General features: G+C 48.1%; 1 protein-coding gene across 3 annotated transcripts in view; it reads right to left on the minus strand.

Annotated features, from left to right (window-relative positions):
* Window positions 1–25,000, minus strand: part of EBF3 (early B-cell factor 3) — a 142,411-nt gene that overhangs the window by 33,967 nt on the left and 83,444 nt on the right. For 2 of the 3 annotated variants that reach the window (XM_006867442.1, XM_006867441.1), the window contains exons 7-8: window positions 9,405–9,486; window positions 3,808–3,925 (exon numbers count right to left, since the gene is read on the minus strand). In XM_006867442.1, coding sequence (XP_006867504.1) covers window positions 3,808–3,925; window positions 9,405–9,486 — 200 coding nt within the window. Of the gene's footprint in view, window positions 1–3,780; window positions 3,926–9,404; window positions 9,487–25,000 lie in introns of all 3 variants that reach the window. The other variant, XM_006867440.1, reaches the window with a different exon arrangement.

Genomic DNA, 25,000 nt, shown 5'->3' on the forward strand with positions numbered 1-25,000 from the left:
AAAAAAAAAAAAAAACAACCCAGGATCGACTTCGTGCACGAGGCTGCTATGTGGCAGCTGCGCTTCAGCAGAGACCTGGCTTCTTGTTAGAATCTGCAGTGCTTCTGGGCAGAAAGGCGCAAAGAGTGCGCAGGGCGGCCCAGCCTCTGCTAGGCCGATAGGCATCTTCCTCACGCCTGTATTTGCATACATTTCAATGCACATATAGAGAGGGAACATGTGTTCAACGGGAACCATGGCAAAATGAATTACACAGACAGCATTCAAGATCGAATGATGGACATCCACAATCCACTTGAGCTCAGGCTGGGCGCTGGGCAAGGCAGTGGGAGATGGCAGAGCGGACGCACAGGCCTGGCTTGTCTGGAGGGAGGTGGGGACTGAGCTCCTCCTGTGGGCCCCCAATTCCTCTCCACAGCCCTAATGACAGGCAGTAGGCTGTTGTAGGGAGCGTTGCCGTGCCACCCCGGCATGTTCTAGAATGCTCTGTGAGCAGAGATCCTGGCCACCCTGGTCTCTTGGCCTCTGGCCTCCTGGCTGCCTTCTGCTCAATCACTCAGTGAGGCTGGGGTGGGTCTCCTGGTCAGGGTCCCCAGCAGCATCAGGGACTGAGGATTTCCCAAGGTGCAAGGTCTATAAGTTGGAACCCATGCTGTTGACCAAACTACATGGTGGCTGCTGTGGTTCTTTCGGGGGTCTCGCTCCAGTGCCCGGCGGTATATTAGTAAACAGCTTCCGATTAGTCAGCAAAGCCCCAGCGGTTGTCACCTTGCCTGCACTCACAATACTGAAGCACTCACACTACCCTAATCTTGCCTCACGAAGACTTCTTTGTTCTGCCTGCTAAAATGTCTTGTAATTGTGCTCGGGATACCCAGATGGCTGGCTGATACTCCAGCTGATAGGATTATACCTTTTACCTCTCCTAAGGCCATCTGTTCCCTTTAACTCGCTGAAGCCCCCGCAGCCCCGATGCAGCCGTCATTATTGCATAAACCTAACCGCATTACGGTACTTGGCATGCAAATCGCCTGTGTACTGCAGGCCGGGGGCCGCACAGGGTTTAAATGGGGTTGGAGTCCTTGGCGAGGAGGGGCTGGGGGGAGAGAGTGACAAGGAAAAAATTAAAACCCGAGTTCTGCCGGGCTGTGCTGGAAGCGATCCGCCTTGTTTTCCCCTCTCTCTGTTCAATACTGTAAATAATTTGCCTCCCTTTTTGTGAGCTCAAAGGACTCAGTGGCAGACTTCCATAGCAGCAGCAGGAGAAATTCGTTTACTTAGGAACCATGAGTGTGTGTACTGCTGGTGACTATCAGATGGTTGGATAATGAGGTGTTAGCTCAGAGCTGTGCTGTATAGGGGCGTTCTCTCCTTCAAGAAGAGGGGGGCCTCACTCAAAGCAGGCAGGCCATCTCTCTGACATGTTGGGTCCAGGCACTGGAGGAATTGTGGCCAGCTCTTACAAGGAACCTCCTGAGTGGTGTTTCTCCAGAAAGGACCAGAGTCTGCGATACCAACCCCGCCCTTTAGGGGGAACAAGACCTTTCAGCTTTTTTCTTCTGGTGACAAAAAGCCAGCATTGGTGGCGTCACCCTTTTTCTTGAAGAGCACTCAGTCTATAGGCCAGTTCTCAGAGCCACTACTGTTTAAAAAGATGAACCACTTTCTAGGGTGGAACGAAATATTCCATCTCCTTTGAGAGAACAGCGCTCTTTCAGTGACTTGGTTTAGATGTTGATAAAGTATTGAGAAACAGGGAACAAAGTCCTGAGCATGATTGCGCTCTGCAAAGAGCTCATGGAGAGTTGGGTTTTCACCTCCAAGGTGCCCACGAGCGGCCTTGATTTCTCTAAATGCGACACAGTCTCCTTAGAGTCAAAGGCTCTTTTTTTTCCATGCTACTTACAAAAATAAATACTTGTACTTTGCTCAGATCATAATAGCTCATTAGTGGAGGCAGGATTTGGACCCAGACTGCACCCAACACCACAGGGCTGAGGGGCCTCCATGAGCCCATCGTGTTAGGAGTGTGGTCCTCTGGGAGCCAGAGAACTGAGGCCAAGGAGCCAACCTCCCTAAACGTGAACCTCATTAGTGATGGTTGCTAAGCAAAACACACACCTACCTTCAGTCAAGGGAAGGAGATAAACAATACGTCATGGAGCTAATGACTCTAGTGCTCGGGGCGACCTCTAATTATTATATTTTTGTTCTCTTATACCTTACTCATTAATGTAGAAAAACAAATTAGTTTATTTTTGTGGATCGCAGCAGATTCATAAATTGTCTCCCCATTCCTCTCTTGGAATCACTGCTCATAATCTGCACTAGCTTCATTTCCCTGGATCCGTCTCACGTGCAGACCTGTCTCATGACCGCTCGGTACAGATGATGTGCTCAGAGTTCACAGTTTCCAGAACACGAAAATCCGATCTCTCCCTCAACAGCTCATGAGGCCTGAATGTCAGGAGCCTTCTAGATGTGTGAATGGGGGAGAACAAGTCTGATCGTGAAGGTCATGTTAAATCTCAGGGACCTGAGCATCAGTAGACAGCAGGTCATGGGGTGAGGGTCTAAGGCTTTCTGAATTCTGACTCCATGTCTGAAAACATGCTTCCCTGTCCCTTACCAAAAGTCTCTTTTCACAGAGCAAAACAAGAGTCAGTCAGTGGGAAGCATTTGGTGAATGAACATTTTCTCGTATTTTGTTTTCCATACCCGTCAGCTGTACCTCTTACACACACATGCTTACATACCAATGGATACATACATGTAGTCCCATATCTACACACGCATGCATGTGTACTAACAGAATCAGCCCATTGTCAATGAGTGGAGACCAATATACAGTGACCCCGTGTGTGTCAGAAGAGAACTGTGCTCCAGAGAGTTTTCAATGGCTGACTTTGGGGAGGGAGCGGGGAATAGTTTGCCAGACCGTTATTCCTAGACACCTCTGGGGGGATTTGATTCTCCAACACCCTTCAGCTCGTAGCCAGATGCTTCATCATTTAACCACCAGGGACTATACACACACACACACGCACACGTGGACACATACACAACACACACACGCTCACACAGTCACATGTGCACATATGTACACACATAGATGAGAAAAACGAGCCAGCTGGATTACGGTGACCCAAGTGAGTCTGACAGAACTGTGCTCCACAGGTTTTCGATGACTTTTTGGATGTACACAGCCAGACCTTTCTTTCGCAGTGCGTCTAGGTAGAGGTGACTCGTCAATGTTTCATTCTCTAGTCAAGTGCTTAACCATTGGACCACCCAAGTACTCCCTGCATGTACACACACATGCACGCGTGCACCTACTCACACCTAGGCATCCATGCACATACACACTCTCACACACATGCACACACACCATCCAGAGACAGGTGGCTCTCAACAGTATTTTCTCAAAGGGCTGAACCAGACTGAGCTGTCTGCTCACATGAACACAAGGGGTCTGGGAACAAACCTGTTGATGAGACACAAGACAGGCCAAAAACAAACCAAAGAAATTAAAACTGCAAGAAAAGCTGTAAGTAACGTAAAGTTTAGAAACAAACCAATAACAAAAGAGGAGGTGATAGTGGTGAGGGGTTTTTGGAAAAGCAGACCCTGCCCCCTGCTTGCTGCCTGGGCCCCCGGGGGTGGCGGGAACCTGCAGAAGTAACTCGACATGAACCAACAGAAAGGATGGTGCAAAGAAAAGGAAGTATCGCAGATAATAATTTTTTAAAAACAACAACCAAACTTGTAACGTGTGCCTACCATTTTCCAGATAAGAAGGGGCCGTACCTTCTGAGGGATCCAGGCGGCGGGCACGTCGCCCGTGTTTGGAGTTGTTGTGTACAAACATGTTGTCAGACACAGCCAGCACGTGACCATCCACGTTGACTGTTGTGGATACGACCACCTGTAAAGAGGAGCGGGGCTTGAAAACACAGTTGGCAAAGGGAAAGCCAACCTCCCCCGTTAGACAACAGAAAACCGATCTTAAATGATCCTGCAAATGGCACTTGTTACTGGCAAGTGGCCATTGACGGACGTCCCTTCCCGGCCTTTTTGGCGAGTGGCGGTGGGTGGGTTTTCGTGTTTTGCTTTGTTTTGACTCAAGATTGCTTCTCTTCAGAAGCCGCTACACTAATTACAGTTTAATCTCCTATTATGGTAACAAGTGAATTCGATCCAGAGAAAAATTCTTCTAGCCATTAGCTTCAGAAACACCCCTCTAGCACTCATTTTAAAGCTGCTGTTTTGATTGATCTGTTCACATATTGATTAGATAGTTTATCTAATTAAAATCTGCTCACTTGAGACCATCCTCCTGCAAAGAGGAGAGAGACTGTGGCGTTGTCCAAAAAGGCTTCATAAATCAGAAGTCTGGGCCTCCCCACATTTCTACCAGAAAATGATCTCCAGGTCAATTGTACAATTACATTTAATGTTTGATAATGAACTTTTTTTGCATCTGAAAGACTACATTGAATATGAATCGTGAAAGTGTTTTCCCTCAGGGGAAAAGTAGCCTAGTTCAAGTTGGAGGTGCTGGCTGTCTCTGCAAGACCAGTGTGCCCCTGGCATTTCCTCTTTTCCTCCGAAGTGAAAGGTTCCCATTCTTATGGCCAGGTTCACAGCGTGACCAGCAAGAAGATGATGGATAGGGCCTTCTGGATCCCCAGCTGCTCAGTGGTGGTCATGCAGAAGGGACCCACACCCGAGGGACGGCCCCCCTGACCCCTCCAGGTGAGCTTGTGACCTGCCTCCCAAACAGCACCCTGAAACGGGCCCCACCTGGAAATTCTGTGCGGTCACTCTTTCCTGTCCTGCGGGAGCACTGCTGTGGTTGAGGTGAAGGAAGGCTGGCCTTTGCCACAGCTGGATACCATACCACCCTTAGCAGGTGACATCGGAGTGGGTCAGTGCACCCAGCAAACCCGGACTGGACATGTCCAGACACCACATAAACTCAGTGAAGGACAGCCAAAGCTATGCACTTGTACACAAGAAAATTCAGAGAGGGAGACTTCCATGGCATTTTGGAAGTCCCTGCATTGTGAGGGACTGATCTTACAAAGAGCCTCAGCCCCACCGGAAGAGGGCAGAAAAGGGACAGTATCCTCAGCAACCCTCCCCCTGGTCTGAGCATCGCAAAGAATGTCGAAGTTTCCACAACCTGAAGGCAGGATGTTCTGACACATTCTGACACCTTTTACTGCTAGTGAGCAGGTGGTCAATGGCGGTGTCCTGTGAAGCTTCCACTTCTGGCTACTTTGGTATCATCATTGTTGTTGTTAAGTGCCATCAAGTCAATTCTGACTCATAGCGACCCTGTATAGGGTTTCCAAGGAGCGGCTGATGAGCTTGAACCGCAGACTTTGCAGTTCAAACTGACCTTGCAGTCCAGCGCATTGACCCAGTGCCACTAGGGGGCAGGCAATGAGCCCTTGTGGTACCCTTGTTAAAGCTCCTAATCAGAAGGTTGGTGGTTCAAGCCCACCAGCCTGCTCCAGGGAAGACAGCGGAGGCAGTCGGCTTCCATAAAGATCACAGCCTTGGACACCCCATGGGACAGCTCACTCTGTTCTATAAGGTTCCTTTGGGTCAGAATGGACAGGAAGGCACACAGTCACAACCACAACAGTGGGTCCACCAAGAGTCCCTGGGGAGTGCACATGCTCAGATGTTTATCAAAAGGGCGGAGGTTCAAGTCTACCTACCAAAAGAGTTTCAAATAAACTCCTAGTGACCTACTTCTGAAGAACCAGCCACTGAGAACCCTGGGGGCACAGTTCTACTCTGACCACACGGGGCACCATGAGTGGGATCTATTTATGAAATATCATCCACTGAGAACCCTGGGGGTACAACTCTACTCTGACCACACGGGGGCGCCATGAGTGGGATCTATTTATGAAATATCACCCATCCACTGAGAACCCTGTGAACACAGTTCTACTCTGACCACACAGGGGCACCATGAGTGGGATCTACTTATGAAACATCATCCACCGAGAACCCTGTGAGCACAGTTCTACTCTGACCACACGGGGGAACCATGAGTGGGATCTATTTATGAAACATCACCCATCCACTGAGAACCCTGTGAGCACAGTTCTACTCTGACCACACGGGGGAACCATGAGTGGGATCTATTTATGAAACATCATCCACTGAGAACCCTGGGGGCACAGCTCTACTCTGACCACATGGGGGAACCATGAGTGGGATCTACTTATGAAACATCATCCACCGAGAACCCTGTGGGGCACAGTTCTACTCTGACACACATACTGGGACACCATGAGTGGGATCTACTTATGAAAAATCATCCACTGAGAACCCTGTGGGGCACAGTTCTACTCTGACACACATGGGGCATCATGAGTGGAATCTACTTATGAAGAACCGTCCACTGAAAACCCTGTGGGGCACAGTTCTACTCTGACCACACGGGGCATCATGAGTGGAATCTACTTATGAAGAACCGTCCACTGAAAACCCTGTGGGGCACAGTTCTACTCTGACACACACAGGGGCACCAGTCTTGGAAGATGCCCTGGTGGTGTGGTGAGTTAAGCATTGAGCTACTACTGCAAGGTTGGTGGTTCAAATCCATCAGCTGCTCCATGGGGAAAAAGTAAAGCTTCCTGCTTCCATTAAGATTCGCAGTCTCAGAAATCCTGTGTGGCCACTCTCCTTTTTCTCATAAAGTTCCTATGAGTCAGAATGAACCGACCAGCAGTGGAAGTCAGGGTTACTGGGCATGTGATCTGTAACTAGCATGGGTTTAGATGTGCTGTGAGAATAAAAGCATGCAGCAGAAAGGTGTGGCAACCTGCTTCCATAAAGAATTCAATCTTAGACACTCCATAGGGCAGTTCTATGCTGTCCTGCAGGGTCGCTATGAGTCAGAATCAAGTTGATGGCAGGGAGCTTAGCAGCCTTGGCTTGGGGTCAGGGGCCTCCCAGCAGCCCATGATGCATCAATACTGGGCACTGGCTCGGTTCTTCCTAAGTCTCCTGGACCGTGGTGTGTTGTTAAAGAATCAAGAAAAGGTAAGAGTTGTTTTTTGAAGGTTTTAAATTGTCTGCTGCCTCTGCAGGTATGTCTCCCTTCACTGTGCTTTGCCTCACCTGCCATCACAGACACTGGGCTTTGGATAAAGTGAAGGTCTGCAGCAACGCTGCCTCAAGTGGACCCACCAGCACCTTTTCCCAACAGTGTGCCCCCTTCAGGTCGCTGTGTGTCCCATGCTGGTCATTCTTACAAGATGGAGACTTCCATCATGCACTTCACAGACAGTAGAGTGTCCGCGTCTCTGTTCTATGCAATGCTGTCGTTGTTGTGGGAAACCCAAACTCCGCATCTCTCTTTATTGCGATATTCGTGGTGGTCTGGACCAAACCCACAGTATCTCCGAGGTCTGCTATGGATGGGCAGTCACCAAGGGGAATGGTACGCAGAAGAAAGACAGGCCCACTGCACCAGTCTCTCGTCCCACCTCCTGAAGGTGCTGAGGCCTGGACACCATGGAAAAGCTCTATGTCCAGCTAAACCTTCTGCAAGGCTGGAGGGAGTCCTTGTAGCCAGGACAGGCTGCATGGTCCACTCCAACATAACTTGTGACGAAGTTTCATTGCATCTCGAATGAGAGAGAGGACAAGCCACTCTACCCAGGTGTGACCTTTCATTCTGCTCAGACAGATCAATATTGTAGGGCCTCTGGAAGCCATGATGTATGAAAGATGGCAGTGTGGCTGACCGGAAGAAACACGTTCCCTAGTTACAATGCATCAGCATTGGTGACCAAAGACTGCGGCTCCTCCGGTACACTCATGAGCCACCAAAGTAGATGCCCCATGCTCACTAGGGCTCTGTTGTCAGATGCTGCGCAGTCAGTGCCTAATCGTGGTGACCAGGTTCTGTGCCACCCCCATGACTGGTTACGGTCTGACTGTGGTTGCAGGGTTTCCATTGGCTGCTTTCGTCACCAGGCCTTTCTTCCTAGTCTCTCTCAGTCTGGAAACTCCACTGAAACCACTCAGCAACACTCTAGCCTGTGCCTATATATGGGTAGCATATGTGTGTGGTAAGAACTCTGTCACTGGGGTTAAGCGTCAACTAAGTCTCTGAAAAATGCTTTGAAATATTTTGATAACAAAAATCCTCTAAACCCCAGGTTACAGCCACCTGGTCATCCATCCCATTGAGAACCACCACTGGGGCCAGATTTTCCTGGGGTGGATGGGTTCACCTGTACCAGTCTGGCGTCCCAGCCAGAACACATTAACTATTAAAATTAGCAAAACATCCCATCGTGTGTGCAGTGCATCCTTCAGCTGGGAGGACCCTCCTACCCACAAAGGCAAGAAAAACATGAGCTCTATTAGAGTTCATCCCCAAACCTAACCAGCAACCCCCCCCCCCTCTCTGCTCTAGATGAAATCCTCCAAGGCAAAGCAGAGAACCTGGGTCCAGGAGCACAATCTAGCAATAAAGCCTGGAAATAAGTAAGCAAGTTCACTTCCAACTTCAGAGGAAGAAAACTTAGCTAGAAGAACATTCTGGAATCTATACCAAGGTCTGTATTAAATAGATACAGATCCCTTTATAAGAAGGATCCAAGATCTTTACTATAGCCAACAGGTTGCAGTGGGTTTTCCTCCCACTGAAAATACATAAATAAATTCCTTTTAGGCAAAGTGCACCCTGGGCTCCAGCTTCTGACCAACCACAAGGTTGTTGTTGTTGTTAAGTGCCGTCGAGTCGGTTTCGACCCATAGAGACCCTGAATAGGGTTTCCGAGGCTGTAAATCTTTACGGGAGCAGATCGCCTCATCTTTCTCCCGCGGAGCAGCTGGTAGTTTCGAACTGCTGACTTTCCGGTTCGCAGCCCGATTCGTAACCACTACGCTACCAGAGCTCCTTGTACAGAGGTTAAATCAGATTATTAAAGTAATTTCCAAGCATGCCCATCGGACCTGAGGGGACTCCACATACTCAATGATGATGTCCCCTCTGTTCTTCAGGTGTCCGGCAGCCCAGCCAGTAAGTTTGAGGCCATGCCTGCCCTCAGAGGTATGCTTTGTGTTGTGAGGAGCTTCAAAAAGTTGGTGGAAAAAAATGGAATGAAAAATTTCCACCCCCATTTTGAAGCCTTCTGGCAGGGGTGGAGCTGGCTGAGCTCTGGCTGACTTGACAAATCTGGGGTACATGGAACCATGTGTAAAGCATTTGACTGCTAATCTTGGACTAATACACGCATTCTAGTTCTCCACCAAGCCCTGGGGGGGATCTCAAGATGGTTTCCTGCACACTTTCAAAGTCTGAGAATTCCAATTTCAGCGTCAAAGTCAGAGCCACGCCCACTAAGTCCTTTAAAGTTATATACCTGGAACCTTCGCATATCCCGAGGGTTGCCGGCATTCTTCAAACAGTTCTGATTACACTTGAGGAAAAACTTTAGAAAGAATCTATAAAGATACAAAAACAACTATTGGTTAGGGTTATCAAAGAAATGACACAAACATTTTACAAAAATCTCTCACATGGTGATAGGTCTGACCCAACACTCAGCCTTCCTGCTAGCTGCCTGTAGGGGCAGATACTAAGAGAACACCCCCCCCCCACCCCCTGACAGGGGCAGATACTAAGAGAACACCCTCCCCACCCCCTGACAGGGGCAGATACTAAGAGAACACCCCCCACCCCCTGACATGTTGTCCTCAAATGCCTCCACCTATGAAAATCTGTGATTGGCATTTGCCTGCACATTAGTTATTTTCAATCTTCATATTAATAATTGCGAAGTTGGAATTTGTCATTTCTTATCCAAATGGGTCACGAGACACCAAGGAAACACCTACCCACACAGGGGGGCTTTCAGATTCAGCAAATAAAAACACAGAACTCCCAGTTAAACCTGAGCTTCTGAAAAACAACAAATAACTCTCTAGCTAGGCATGTCCCAAGGCACACCAGTCCTGAAAAGTAGTTTGTGGCGCATCTAACATCCAAGTTTAACTGGACATCTGCATTTTATCTGACAATCAGAGGGCTTGTCGTTAAGTGCCGTCGAGTCAGTTCCGACCCACAGCAACCCTGTATAGAGTTTCAAAGGAGCGGCTGGTGAGTTTGAACCGCCAACCTTGAGGTCCAGTGCTTTATCTAAACCACAGCATCACACCAGGATTCCATCCCAGAGGGCATGATATAGCTCGCTCATTTTTTGAGCTATTTTTGTATGGCCCACAAATGATGGTCTGGATATCTAAATGGCCCTTGAAAAAGGTTCCCCACCCCTGAGTCAGACCCCAGAGGTCATGACTGTCTGAATCAGGGGTGGGGAACATTTTTCCTGCCAAGGGCCATTTGGATATTCATAACATCATTCGTGGGCCATACAAAATTATCAACTAAAAAATTAGCCTGCTATATCTGGTCAAACATATAATTAACTCAGCCCTAATGTGACGGCTAGGGTCGCTATGGATCAGAACCGACTCAAGGGCACAGAGCAACAACAAGGTTGTCTAGGCAGGGCCAGACCAAACTCTCCTCACCCCTGGTGTAAATAGATTTTAAAAGAGACAAGTCGGTATCGTGCTTAAGAAGAGAAGAGGGTGCTATCTGAAGGGAGACAGTGATTTCTGTGGAACATCTATCTAGCGTGTGTTTTTTAAGGAATAGCAAGAGCCCTAATGGCACAATAAGTAAGCACTCAACTGCTAACGGAGAGTCAGCAAGTCCACCCCACCAGCATCTCCGCAGGGGGAAGACGTGGCAACCTGTTCCCTCCGGGGCAGTTATGTCACATGGGATTGCTGACTTTGTCTTGCTACAGTGGTGAGTCTGTTGCTGTCCCCACGCAGAGAAGAGAACGCAGACGTGAACACTCTGTTTCCCGTCACGCCGGGCCTTTGTGTTTGAGGCACGATGCTGTGTCCTGTCTCCTACATGCTTGTCAAAGGAGGCAGAATCCCAGCCTTGGAACAGGGGTCCATTGGCACAGGGTCACCTGACTACAGTCCCCACCAGAGGGAAAACAGGGGTCTTGTCCCCACACAGTGACAACTCAAGCAAGAAGGCCAGCTGCACCATGAATAGAAGGTGGTTCTCCACGCTGACCTGAACACACTGCCCAGCCACATTACAGACAGGACCCTCCTCGATTTCCTTTCAAAACCCAGTCGGTCCTACTTGGCACAGAGTCACTTCTTGTGAAGTTTCCCACTGTTTCCTCGAGTTCCATCCTCTGGCTCAAGGTTCCTTGTTGACAATTGTCAGTTCAGAAAATACAGAAGACTTCATGGACTAAGACGCGTTTCTCTAAATGGATCAGACCTGACATTTCCTGGGTGGCTTTTTACCACCACAGAGGAAAACCCAATTGATGGGAGGCGGACTTGTGGACACGTAATTACATTTTCTTACAGACCGCAAGGCCTCGTGATTTTCGGCCAGAATTTACATCTTTTATTAACTCGCCTCACCTACACACTGAGCTCACAATGCCTCTTAAGGCCAGCTGCCATCAGCGTCCTGTAAGTCACTTGATATTCCGCCCACCAACTCCTCCGAACAGCCCCCGTGCAATTAAAGGCGGCGCGCTCTGGGCGAGGTAAATGAAGCACACCTGCGTCCAGCCAGAGCTGCAACTGCATCAGAAGGGTCTAACAAGGTGAGGTGCCACCAGGTTACAGTCCTGTCAGGCAATTAGGGTTCCACTTCAGGGACAGCGCATGGTGCAATTATGCCACACATTACCAGACGGCTAATCTGAGACGCCGCTCCCCAGCACAGTACCTGCCTGGGCGGCCAGAGCTCTGAGCAGCCGAGCGAGGGCCTTGAGGGGTGTCTTTTTAGCCAAGTCACCTTGTTACCCCCGCAACAGCTTCCGGACAGGTGCCGCCCTCCGAAAGGCATAGCCTGGACTACCATCTCGATTCAAGCTGGGTACTGTAAACTCCCTGAGGGTGCACACCCTCTCATAAACGCCATGGCCACACTCACATATGCACGTCACACTCACACCGTAAGTTCACACGTCCACCCGCACACATCATGTGCACACACACATCACTACATCACACATTGTGTGTACACACATGACACACACTATGACATGCATGTATATACATCACACACTAAGTCACTACACCATTGTATGTACACACATGACACACTGTGACAGACATGTATATACATCACACACTACAGTCACACATGTATATACATCACACGCACACACTACAGTCATGACACCACACATTGTGTGTGCACACGACAGACACTATGACACACATGTATATACATCACACACATCATACTTTCACACCTCGTCTCACACCCACACACACACCAGTGGTACCTGTGTATATACCACATATATCATACATTCACACACCTTCACATACATACATCACAGTGACACACATTACATCAGTCACACTCACATAAACACCACACATACATTATACGCACTACACACACACTCAAAAGTGCCAAATACATCATACTCACAGACATACACTACACAATCACACACATTTAACACACATCGCATACATTATACACACCATATACACCCACATACAAGGGGCTTCAAAAAGCTCATGGGAAAATGAAATTAAAAGATAATTTTTCCGCAAATCTTTTGAAGCCCCCAAACTCAGCCATACCCACACACTCACACACACCATATACATTATACACACACTCCACATACACACTCAAGAACACTCATACACTTACACACATACATTACATACGGTCACACATTCCACACCCTTACACACACACTACATACAGTGTGCTCGCATCTATGCACGCATGCACATACACACACCACATATAGCGTCTCACATCTGTGCACACACACACCACATACAGCGTGCTCATGTCTGTGCGCACCCTGACACACACCCTACCACACGTTCTCACACCCTTACACACACACACACCATATACAGCATGCTCACAGCTCTGTGCACCCTCACCCTCCCCCTACCACACATTCTCACACCCTTACACACACACACACCATATACAGCATGCTCACAGCTCTGTGCACCCTCACCCTCCCCCTACCACACATTCTCACACCCTTACACACACACACCATATATATACAGCGTGCTCACAGCTCTGCGCACCCTCACCCTCACACATACACTGATTTGGCCCTGGCCTCTGTCCGAGGGTCTGATGAGAGAGTGGCTCTCTTGAAGTGCACAGCCCAGGGGACACCTGGGCCCCATCTCTACGAGCAAAGGATCAAGCCGCACCGACCACCTTATGGGGATCCTCAGGACACTGAGGGGAGGAAAAAGCGACTTCTCTTGACATTTCTACCTAGTTGTGTTCATGTTTTGCTGAGGTTCAATGTGGCCCAGAGCAAGCAGGTGCCCAGTAGTGGTGGCAGTGGCCACAGACTTGGACCATGACGGAGCACAGTGGGCAGACGTGCAGCCACTCAGACAAGCTTACTGACGTCCAGGGAGGGAGGGAGGGAACCCACGCCCATCTTCCCGAAAGTCAAATGGTAATCCCTACACTTGACTCATTTACCCTTTAATTGGCTTTTTCCTAAGAACTATCTGACAACCACTTTACATATCTCACTTCCAGACTGTGGTGCACCAAGGATTTAACACTCTTGTTATGAAAGGAAAAATCTTTCCTATGTCAGAAAATCTTTGGCTTTTGCACCAATAAACTCTTTATTACGGCTAAACATGGATGCTGGCTGGCAGAGAGGCGATAAAACTCCTAACCTGTCATTACTACATGACGCTTAATTGTGTACAGTGAGTTTCTCGTTGCATCTGTTAGCCCATCATCAAAATGACCATTATATACACTAATTCCCTGACCCTGTCTTTATTTCCCTGAAGACCCATCATCTTTCACAGTAGGGTAGCAGAGTAAATCAAGCTTGAAATATGGGCTTTATTTACTTGTTTCTCCCAGGCAGCAGGGGAGACAGCTGTAAGAGACAAACTATTGCACCTCCATGCCAACACCCTGGATAGTCCACTTGGAAGCAGCTTACAAAACTCTGCAAAGTTCTCCACAGCTATTAGAAGGCGAAAACGTACGATGTCTCAGCACGTCTGAAGTTAGGCCCCCTGGTTGGGGCTGGATGCTACCCTGGCTCCAGATGGCTTTCCCTCCCAGTATTGGAACGTGATGGAGATGGATTAAGGGACACCCTTGAGCCCCTTCCCTGGAGGACAGGGCTAGGTGCAGCCCCTCAGGCACTGATGCCCTGCGTGTAAAGAGTTGATGCTAGAAAGTCCACAGCCACATCATGTTCACAAGGATAATGATTCACTTGCTCTAAAAGCTGCTGTGGCTCTCACCGCACCCACAGACGGAAGTTAAAAGTTGGATCTTTATTGTGTTGGAGCCAGAGCCCACGCAATCCCAACACCGGGGGAGTGTTGAGCGGCGGAAGAGGGGCATTTTTAATTGGGCTTTAAAAACTAACAGGACCAACCACTTTTACCAAAACCCAGTCTAGATCGCCCCCAAAGCACAGGGCCAGCCCCAACCCCACCATGACCAATTTCCAAGTCTGCTCCATTTCTGTGTGTTTAAGCTATGAATTAGTTCATTTCTATTTACTTTTATGAAGCTGATTAACCAGAGCTTCGCTATCTGATGAAAATCATTTTAATTGTAGTCTTAGGTTCCTGTGTGATACCCATTACATTGTGAACTGTTTAAATTCTACATGGGTATTGTGTAAATTGGCCCTCTGTGAGCTCGTAGGTAATTAGGACCAAACAGCTCTGCTTTAAACGGCTACAGAACTTTGTGGTGTTGTTCAGGACAAGCAGAAACAAAAGAGGCTGTTTAATTGTAATTTAATGGGATATCAAGGAGTCTGTGGCATTAGATGCTGGCAACAGAGTAGGAGAGAAAAATTAACTGCAATTATGTTTGATTAAAGCTATCCCTCTCAATAATCAGTGGTCCTGACAGGCCATGGGGCTCTAGTGGGTTCCAGGATGGCAAAAGGTGTTGAGCAATATTAGGGCCAATAAAGGAGATATTAGCATAGCTAATTACAGCCCTGCAAAACCTGTAAAGGGGGCCTCTGTGTATTGTAATGTGAGAAATAATTGGCCAAGGCCGTTATCAATTACATAAGGAATGAATTTGGTTTGTCAGAGAAAAGCTGATGAGATGAGGCTTCCTCTGACACCGGTCTCTTCTGTCACGCTCCCATGCAAACAACTTTCCCACCAACACCCAAAGCTGCACCCGGCCAGCGTGGCCACCTCGCCTGCAAGTGTAGGTAATTAATACGGCTCGTCTGGCCGTCCTCCCCGCGACGAGTGTTTTTCACGTAACTGAAGTCACCAACCCTGTAATAATGATTTCTTCGCCTCTGGTCAAAGGGAAAATAGATTGTCTCCTTCGAAATGCAGCCAGCCCGCTTCACACCCCGGAAATTGCAGTGACCAGGAAACTTTGCACAGTTTTAATTACCTGCCTTTTACAGTCGAACATCCCTGGTTGGGGATGCTCTGCCTCCCAGTTTGTCAGGAACCCAATAACGAGTGTTCTGTTTTCATGATCAAGCTTTAGACTGTGCCAGGCCAAAGTGTGGACTCGATGTGCTGAGTGAAAAGGTGTCTCATCAAACAGGGTGTGATTCCTGCTTGGGGCCCTTCCGGTGTAGGGTTGAATGGCCACACTCAACAAAAAGACATTTGGCTTCTCCCAGAAACCCCCACCCTGGGTCCCTGCTTCAAGCCTCCGTCCTAGCAGTCAGGACCGACTCTCGCCCTGAGTTATGGTTAATGTGGAGGACCTGGGTCAAGAATGAAAAATACCAGTGTCTTTTATGGGGTGGGGGGTGGGGGGAGGCACAGTTTTCCGCCAGAGTTCTTAATAAGCAGCAAACTAATGCAGCACCAGATAGACCTCGATGTAATCAATCAAACACCCAGAGCACCCGTGTGTAAATCATATCCGTGATGGCTTTCAGGGGCTGGCAGGGGACCCCAAGAGAGGCTGGTCCAGCCCTAGCCCCAGCCCCAACGTTTATAGTTTTTATTGAACCTAGCAAGCAAATCTGGGAGATGGCTTTAAAATGCAATAATGTGATGAAAACAAGTGAGCAAGGAAGAGCCAACCAGAAAACACAGTTGGAAACGTCACTGCCCACTGGGTGGCGAAGGGGCTGGGGGCAGGTGCTCAGCGGGTACGGGGATTCCTGGGGATGGGGGGTGATGGCGATGTCTGGGGACCGGGCAGGGCTGCCAGTTACACAAACACTGTGAACATTCTCCATGCCGCCGAGGTGTGCACGTCAAACGGTGCGTTTTACCTCACGTCCACTTCTCCTCCGTATTATAAAAGGCACTTCTGCCTCAAAAGGGAAACCAAGAGCCCAGGAGCATTGATCTGATGGTGCCACTGAGATGAAATAGTTAAGGGAGTGCTTGAGAGAGACTCTTCCGGGACTGAGAGGAGCGTGGCCACGGAAGGCTGGCTGGCGTGCTCTGCTAATTACCGGGATGTTCCTGAAAGCTGCAGCCGCGGCTGTGGTGTATGTCCCTGGTCACCAGTCGCTGGAGTATTGATTACTGAGCAACTCTAGCCGATCGGGTTCTGGACCTTCAGAGGCAAACCTGTAATGAGCAGTTCCTATACAAGACTGCATGCTGCTGATACCAGATGCCCTCGCTGAGATAGTACACAAGTCAATACCTATCGGATTTCCAAAATGCGCGGGTCTTAATGTCAGGCCTGGCTTTGCCTCCCTCTCCTGCCATTAGCCATTACTGGGTTCACGTTCTTTAATACCATCCCGGAGAAGAAGAAAAAAAAAAAGAATTCTACTCCATTAGCCTGATTTATTCTTCAAATATGCCATGACAAATTGCTTTAACACCAGACTTATTAAATTCTTGTACATTTCAAGTTATGGGTCTCATATCCTCGCAGTGTCACCATGACGTCATCACGTAGCAGGCAGAGGGTAACGGTGTTGAATTTTACTGCTGGGTCCAGATGTCTTTTGTTAGGGGTCCCCCGCCGGCCCCCCACCAGCCAAGAGGTCTGTGGTGGTTTGATTCCCCACCGCCAGTACCTGGTCTCTGCGTGCGGCATCCCCGCGGCACGCATGATATCTCGCATGTAAATGTAGATGTAGAAGGATTTGAAAATATCCACGGCTTGACTCGTGGTTCAACAATTACTGCCCTTTGTCTGCAGGTTCCTGCTCTCGCTGTAGCCGGTTCTGTCTCTAGTGAACTCGAGCTATTTTACTTTCCTTCTATGTAGTAACCACATTGCATTAACAATATTTGTACTACAATCGCCAGGGGACCCACTTCCCAGATTCTATCACTTCTTTATCTCCTGACAAATACCTCACTATCGAACATTATTAGGTTTAGAAAATTAACCCTTCCGCAGCCTGGAGTCGCACCAGGCCCCGCCGTCCCTCCAAAGAGCCTTATCGTGAAATTTCTGCTATAATGGTTTTTCTTTTCATGGCCATTTCAGCCTCAACTGTCAAGAGACACTTACAGATACCATGATCTTGTGCTGTCGCAATGATTCTCATTAAAATGATGCCAAAGAGATCTGATGGGGTTTCATGGCTCTGCCGGCCAGTTCAATATCCTGAACACACGATTCCGTCCGCGCAGAGGAATTTGTCTGACTCGCATTAAACTCGCCAAGGTGGCTTTCATGCGCTCAGATAAGTAGGACCCAGGTAGACACTCCAAAAGCCAACACGTCCCCCGAGTTCTTACGCTTTGTCGGTTACCCTCCCCCTCGGCTGGCTGTCAGGATTCTTGTTAGCATTTTCTGTAACTGTTGCTGATATTTCATGATAGTTTTGATAAGGTTATCTGTTTAAGGGGAGTCAACTGCACAACACAAGGAAATGTGCAGTGTGCTCTATTTACACGAGGGCTCTTGTTTCAAGTGCCTATCTTTCTTCTTTTCCCCCTTTCTCTAGTTCTTTCCCTTCTAATGGGCAATGTAGCATTGACTTTATTTCCACAGCAGATCACTTGCTCTGTCAATCAGTCTGTATTCTGTCTTTCACTGCGGGCTCATTAAAACAGCTTCCTCACTCCCTCTGGACACTGGTCCATTTGCCAGCTCTGATCACGGTGTTTCTTATTTAAGAAAAATGCCAGTGTCAATTGGCTCAGATCAAATGCACCCCCCACTGACTTGTTGCCAGCCCGGAAGGAGACTTTTACAGGTTGTGCAAAGATTAAGTGGCTCGGCTTGCCCGAACTTCGGGTTGCAAACCTCTCCCACCAATGCACATGTGTTTTCGGGGATCTGAAGATTGGGGGGGGGGTGCTCTGATTTCCACCGTGCCACCACCATGACCGTTCCCAAAAAGAACAAGAAGTTCTCTTTGCTCCTCTTGATCTTTTAACTCTCTGAGTGCGGTGTACACATCCTTCCTGAACTCCAGTATGCATGTCCCCTCCATGTCAGCTAGCTTAATTAAGAATGATCATCTTAGTAGGGTGAATTATTAATAAAAAAAAAAAATCACATTTTAAATCAAGCCTGTGCAGGCAGGCGGGACACCAGTGTCGAACTACCTCTGCTGGGCTCTCCAGCCTTTTAGGTCCTAATTAAAAACTTATTAAAACATTATAAATGATTAATGGGAGCACAGCTCTGAGTGGCAATTATTAGTTTCAATGCAGGTAATGCAGCTTAATGAGGGGCACATGTGTGCAAAGCCTTAACTTCATTACTCCTGCGTGTCAACAAATACAAGAGAAATGTGTGGCCAGCCCATCCATTACTTGAAAGAGCACCGATCCTTCGCTCTTCACCTCCCTTTGTTGATGAGCCAAGAGCCATCAATTAATCCCCCTCGGTGGCTCTGGGGGAGACCTCGCATGGCACCCCACACAGATGACTTTCTCAGCTCCACGGTGCCTGCTTTATGCCGGCACGGTTTCCTGGAATATTTAGACGTGTTTCCAATGTGCTTGCTTCTGAGATCTTGTCTCCAGTGTTGGGTGCAGGGCAGTGTGTGTGAGAGACAGACTGAGAGAGAGAGAGAGAGAGAGAGAGAGAGAGAGAGAGAGAGAGAGAGAGAGAGGTTGTTGAGAGAGATGGGGGAGTTTAATGGAGGGAGATAGATATATGGAGACAGACAGATGACCAGACAGACAGACAGAGATATGAGAAGGCTTCAATTATTGTTCAGTTTTTCTGTGAACTGTTTGAAGACCCTTCATACACACACACACACACACACACACACACATACACAAACAAAAACATAAGGGAACCATGGTGGCACAGTGGTTAAGCATTCAGCTGCTCACTGAAAGGTCAGTGGTTTGAACTCACCTACATTTCTGGAGAAGGAAGACTTGCTATCAAGTCGATCCCAACTCATAGTGACCCTGTATAGAGTTTCCGAGGCTTTAAATCATTTCCAGAGCAAAAGTCTCATGTTTATCCCAAGGAATGGCAGGTGGGCTTGAACCATCAACATTGTCTGTTTCCATAAAGGCGACAATCTTGAGAACCCTTCGGGGCAGGCCCACTCTGTCCTGAAGAGTTGCGACCAGTCAAAATGGACTCAACACCAGAGGGATTGGTTTTGATTTTTTATATTACGTCAGATATCTTCATATACATTATACATATTGTCATACATCTTCATATACATTATACATACTACGTCATACATCTTCATATACATTAGAGAACAAGGCCTGCTCTGATGACGGAGTGGTTAAGCGCTCCGCTGCAAACTGAGAAACATCAGCGGTTTGACTCCATCAGGATCTTGGCGGAGAAAAATGAGGTTGGCTGCTTCCAAAAAGATTCCCAGCCTTGAAAATCCAGTGGAGAAGCCCTACTCTGTCCCTGTCCTATAGGGTACTGTGAGTTCGCATCAACTTGATGGTTTGGGTACAAATGCAAATACACAGAGAGGTTATGTTTAGTGGGGAGGGAAACAGAGATGCAGACAGAGAGGTATACAAAAAGGCTGATTTAATACATATGTACACAGAAAGAGAGAGCGGTTATATTATATAAAATAGTATATTGAGTGTCTCCGACTCGATGGCACTTAACAACAACAACAAATATATGTTAACATATGATAATATATATCACACACACAAGGAGGCTTCAAAAAGTTCAAGGAAAAATGGAATGGATAGATAATCCTTACCAGGAGGCTTCAAAAAGTTGGCAGAAAAATTCCATTCCCTTTCACAAACTTTTTGAAGCCCCCCACTCCCAAAAGAGTGCATATATACATAGAGACAGACAGACAGACAGACAGAGGAGCACAGAGCACGTATGTCAGGTCCCCTGTGGCTGCAGAAATTCAAGGACATGACAGTCAGCCTGGTGGCTGCCGGGGACAGGAAGAGGCCTGTGGAGAGCACCTGCTTCAGGAGTCAGAGTGTGGGGACCCCAGGGGCTTCCTCGGCCACAAAGAAGCCCCCACACGTGACGTCGCACCTGGGGGGTGGGCGTCTGGGCCCGGCCCACACGTCACCCTCGATTTTCTGTGTTTGTGACAAGTAGGCTGAAGCCGGCTGATGGCACTATCTGTTTGAAGAGTCTCTGGGACTATTTGCATCATTTTATCGCTAATGTATAATATATGGCTCTAAAGTGAGCCCCGAGTACTGTCTTGTTACTGAGCATAAAAAAGTAAGGGCAATAAAGATACATTAGTTCTCTCCAGCACGCCAGCGATAATGCTAGCAAGAAGGGTTGCTCTTCGAGTTAAGAGGCAGCCTTTCTGCCCGACTAAGACAATGGAGTAAAGAAAATGTCAAATCAAGAAAAGCTGGATTTAGAGATGAGGCGGCCCAGGACGGCGTAGGCGCCATATTTTGTACAACTATAATGCTGTTGGCAGCAAAGACCAGTGTTTCTGATTCATCTCGGGCCACATGGCAAAGCTTTGTCAGTCTGTGCAAGGTATAAATAATTCAGGGTGAGAGATGGCAATTACAGGGCCCTGCACAACCAAAATGAATATTTTATGAGAACTAAAACTGCTCTGGAATGAATCATACACATGGAGACACACACATGGCGAGTGAGCTCATACATGCCAGCCCGGGAAGAGAGGCGTGCTGGCCTTCCTCCTTCCTTCTGGGGGCCCACTGCGAACCAGGAGCAGGTAATAAGCAAGCACGGGCCAGGCGCCCCGCTCTGAGGGGCACCCACGCCCACCCTCTACACTTATAGCGCCTGGCCCATAAAACACACAGCAGGAGGCGAGAGACCAGGCCACACCAACTCTTCGTGGCTACACCGCGCAAGTTTGGTTTTAACTGAGTACGTTTCAGCTGGGGCCTTCTACACGTGACAAGTCTGATGCCTGCCACAAAGAGTGGGAACAGTTGTGTTGCTGGCCCTCGGTGAAATCTGAGAGGGCAAAAGGAAGCCGAGAAGGCCCAGCTGTTACAGATGCTGATGGGCTCAGCTGCTCACTGGAAGGCTGGAGGGGGCCACTCCAGCCAAAGGTACCTCTGAAGAAAGGTCTGGCAATCTCATGCCAACAACTCAGTCACCGAAAACCGACTGGAGCCAGTTATACTGTGAGACACGGGGCCGCCGGGAGTCGGAGTGGGCTCAGAGGCAACTGGTTTTTCTGTTTCAAGGAAGGAGGCAGTGTGGGCCTCTGCTTGTATCATCTGCACACACCGGGATAAGGTTTTTTTTTTCATTTTTCTTTCATGTCAAAGCATGTTATGTGCTTCTTAACTCTGCCTTTTGGACCTGAATGTACTGTGCTCCCGGTCACTCGGCCTGGGGATGGACAAGACTGGACTTTTTCAGGAACTCATGTCTAAACTCCCACATTCTAGTTACTTTCCACATTTTGAAAAGCGGTCTGCTCTTTTAAAGCTGAGAGGATGGCTTCATCTGTTACATTTCCTCCGAAAATGCTCCCGCTGCAGGACGGGAACAAATCACAACATTGTTTGGGAGGCCTTGACAACCCAGCCCCAGCACTGAATGGATATTGTGTTTGTCCAGCTACTGATACCTGGGCTTTTGTGGTGGGAAGAAGGTCGGGGCTGTGACATCAGCCCAGCACAAGCGGCCCTCTGTGCAGACATTCGGAGAGGGCTCTCGATCCGGTGGGAATTGGGCATCAGATCCCTCAAAGAAGGTTTTCTTTCAATTCAACTCCAATGCATTGTTTATGAAAACAAGGCTATTAGGTATATTAATAATTTGATAAATAGGGATTTGCCCTTAATTATTCATGAAGAACATTTGGCAACAGTAAAATTATATTCGCCGAACAGGTTTATAAACCAGCTAATTATAAATTAAGTATGCAAGAGAAATTGCTAACCTTGAAATTAAAATATTTTATGATTCCACAATTACAAAAAAGGTAGAGAATGATCAAAACCCAAGTTAAGTCGGGCCTGGCCTGGCTGTACAGTTGGCAAGGCACAGGCTGGGAGGGCAGCAGAGAATATGGGTAAAGAAGAGTGGGTTCCCCACGGCACCGCACCCCACCCCACCTCACCCAACGCCAGAGAAACTTCCAAAGAGGAGGTCATGTGTCCAAGTCAGGAGTCAGGTAGCAGCCCTGCCCAGCTCTGGGAAGAGGACAACCACGTGCTGTCAGACCCATGCCCACAAATGGCTGTGTGTTTCGGGGGTCTCCATTCCCTGCTCCCCTCCCCCACCAGTGTCAAGCCCAGGGAGGAGTGCAGTTCCATGTCTTCCCACTAGAGGGCTCCCCACATGGATGGCCCAATGCAAGGGTGCCCCTGCAGACACTGAGCAGGCCTGTTGAGAAGGTCCCCTTGGATGCATCTGGTGGGGGCTCTGTGCAAACACAGGGGTCTGGGAGCTCACCCCACCTCTCCCTGGACCTCTGGCCACTGGGAGCTGAGGGTCAGCAAAACATTCTTAAGTGCATGTTCTGATCCGTTTTTGTTGGCTTGTTGAACAAGAGGTGGGGTCAACGTTCCATTTGTTTTGTTAATAGGCACCCCTCTATTTGGTAGGTGTCAGTTAAGTTAAGGGGCACGGCCAGCGTGAATGAGTGGGAGAGAACCCTGTGTTGTTTTGGGGTTCCTAACTTCTTTTCCACATCCCGACTGGAGGAACTCGACCAACGTGGGGCCAGCCTGGTACCCGCCATAGTTTAGCCTCTCTCTGTGCCCTCCCCTTCCCTGCAATCAAAGGGAAAAGCAGCAAAATCCATTTATGTGCATTTCTGGCTTTCTTTGGTCATGAAGAGCAGTAACTTCCCCAGGAGTAAAAAGCCCTATTAATTGCTCATGGAACGGAGAACACCGTGCGGGTCACAGCTTAACACTCATAGACACAGCTGCGGGTCAGGGGGCCCACCAATCTGGGGAGGTCTCTGGGAAGTAAGATAATGACTTTTTTTTTTCCCTTGTATAAAATCCTTCATCAAAATGCTAGTCATCGTACCCTGCAGACGCTGCACATAAAATTAATATACAACAGAACCTTTAACAAAGTGGGCATTCCTGCCCGTACAACACGCTCTTCTGAACTGTGACGAAACACTGGCCCTGGAATGTCAGGGCACCAAACATCCAGCAGTCCCCGAGTGCCCACGACTCCGAGATCCAATCAAAACAAGCTGTAGCTTGCCAGGGTCTCTAAGACCCCCCCAGAGACTCCAAAACTCGAGGCCATACCAGCCAAGACCCCATGCTCCGAAGGGTGTTGGCTTGACACTAACTAACCCTAACCTACCTCAGCTCAATGAGTTGAACTCTGTCGTTTTCTCCCTAGGAATTGACTATTAGCCATTTGATAGGATACATTCCTTTCCTTTGCCTCTGGGATGCTCCACAAATGCTAAGCAACGTCCCCTAACAATATTTAAATTGCTTACAAAGCTTCTCTAAATATTTGCGATGTATTTAGCATGCCTAAGACCTGCCCGTTATCCGAAAGTCTTTTTGTTGTAAATTGCAATTTTACAACTTCATGCTTGTGATATATTTTGACGAAGCTTTGCTGACATCCTCTATCGGCCTCCAAAGGCAAAAGAGCTAATGGCCCAGGGGCCACCAGAGATCCCTCAATTTGTCGTAAGACCGCAGCTACTTTGCCATCTTCAATCTGCATGGAGAAAGATTAAACATTCAATTTGTTACTTGATAGGCCACAAGGTTCGCCACTTACCATACAAATGGAAAACATTACTGCCATTCCTCAACTTGCTTGCTTGAGTATTTTATTATTTGTAATATTTACTTCAGGGAAATTATGATTCATGTCATATTTATCTTCATGAAAAATGAGTATCTAAGTGGAAATCACCTTTTGAATGTACCAGCATATAGTGTAATACTAATATGCTTCATGAACTATAAAATTTAGTCACAGTATATGGATATATTATAGCATGATTTTAATACTCTCACATCAAGCAGATTTTCTCTGTGTTAAGCTGGTACTCGGAGCCCTGATTCCAGTTTGATAATCATTACGCTTACATGATGGTACAAGTCCCTGCTTGTAGATTTATGTGCTATCTGAGCTCTTCTGCATTAATCTGCCTCGGAATAAGCTATTCGCACTTCCTCGGCGCATGCAGGAAATTGAAATAAGGTGCAAATTTGTAGACCTTAAATCTGAACAAGCACAGACAGATATTTTTCACCTGATACCATTCATTTGTTTCGAGTAAATACAAAAGGCGTGTTGTAGTCTTTGTCTTTGTCCTAAGGCCGTTCTTCATTAAGAACGATGGTATTGTTGATGCCTCCATGTTTAGGCCCATTTGGGGCAGAAGTCAGTGCTGCATGAACTAGCTGCAATTAGCTTCGAATCGGGCCCCTGGTGACACCAGTGTGGACGTAGGCCCTATGCCGTCTCTCCACACTCTCAGCGCAACGGAACTGGGGCCTACCGCCCACTTACAGGAGACCTTGGGTATCTTTGCAAAGCAGGAGATTTGTGTGGCTCCCATAACCTATGCTGCCA

This window comes from Chrysochloris asiatica, unplaced genomic scaffold (assembly GCF_000296735.1).
Source record: "Chrysochloris asiatica unplaced genomic scaffold, ChrAsi1.0 scaffold00105, whole genome shotgun sequence".
Taxonomy (NCBI): domain Eukaryota; kingdom Metazoa; phylum Chordata; class Mammalia; order Afrosoricida; family Chrysochloridae; genus Chrysochloris; species Chrysochloris asiatica.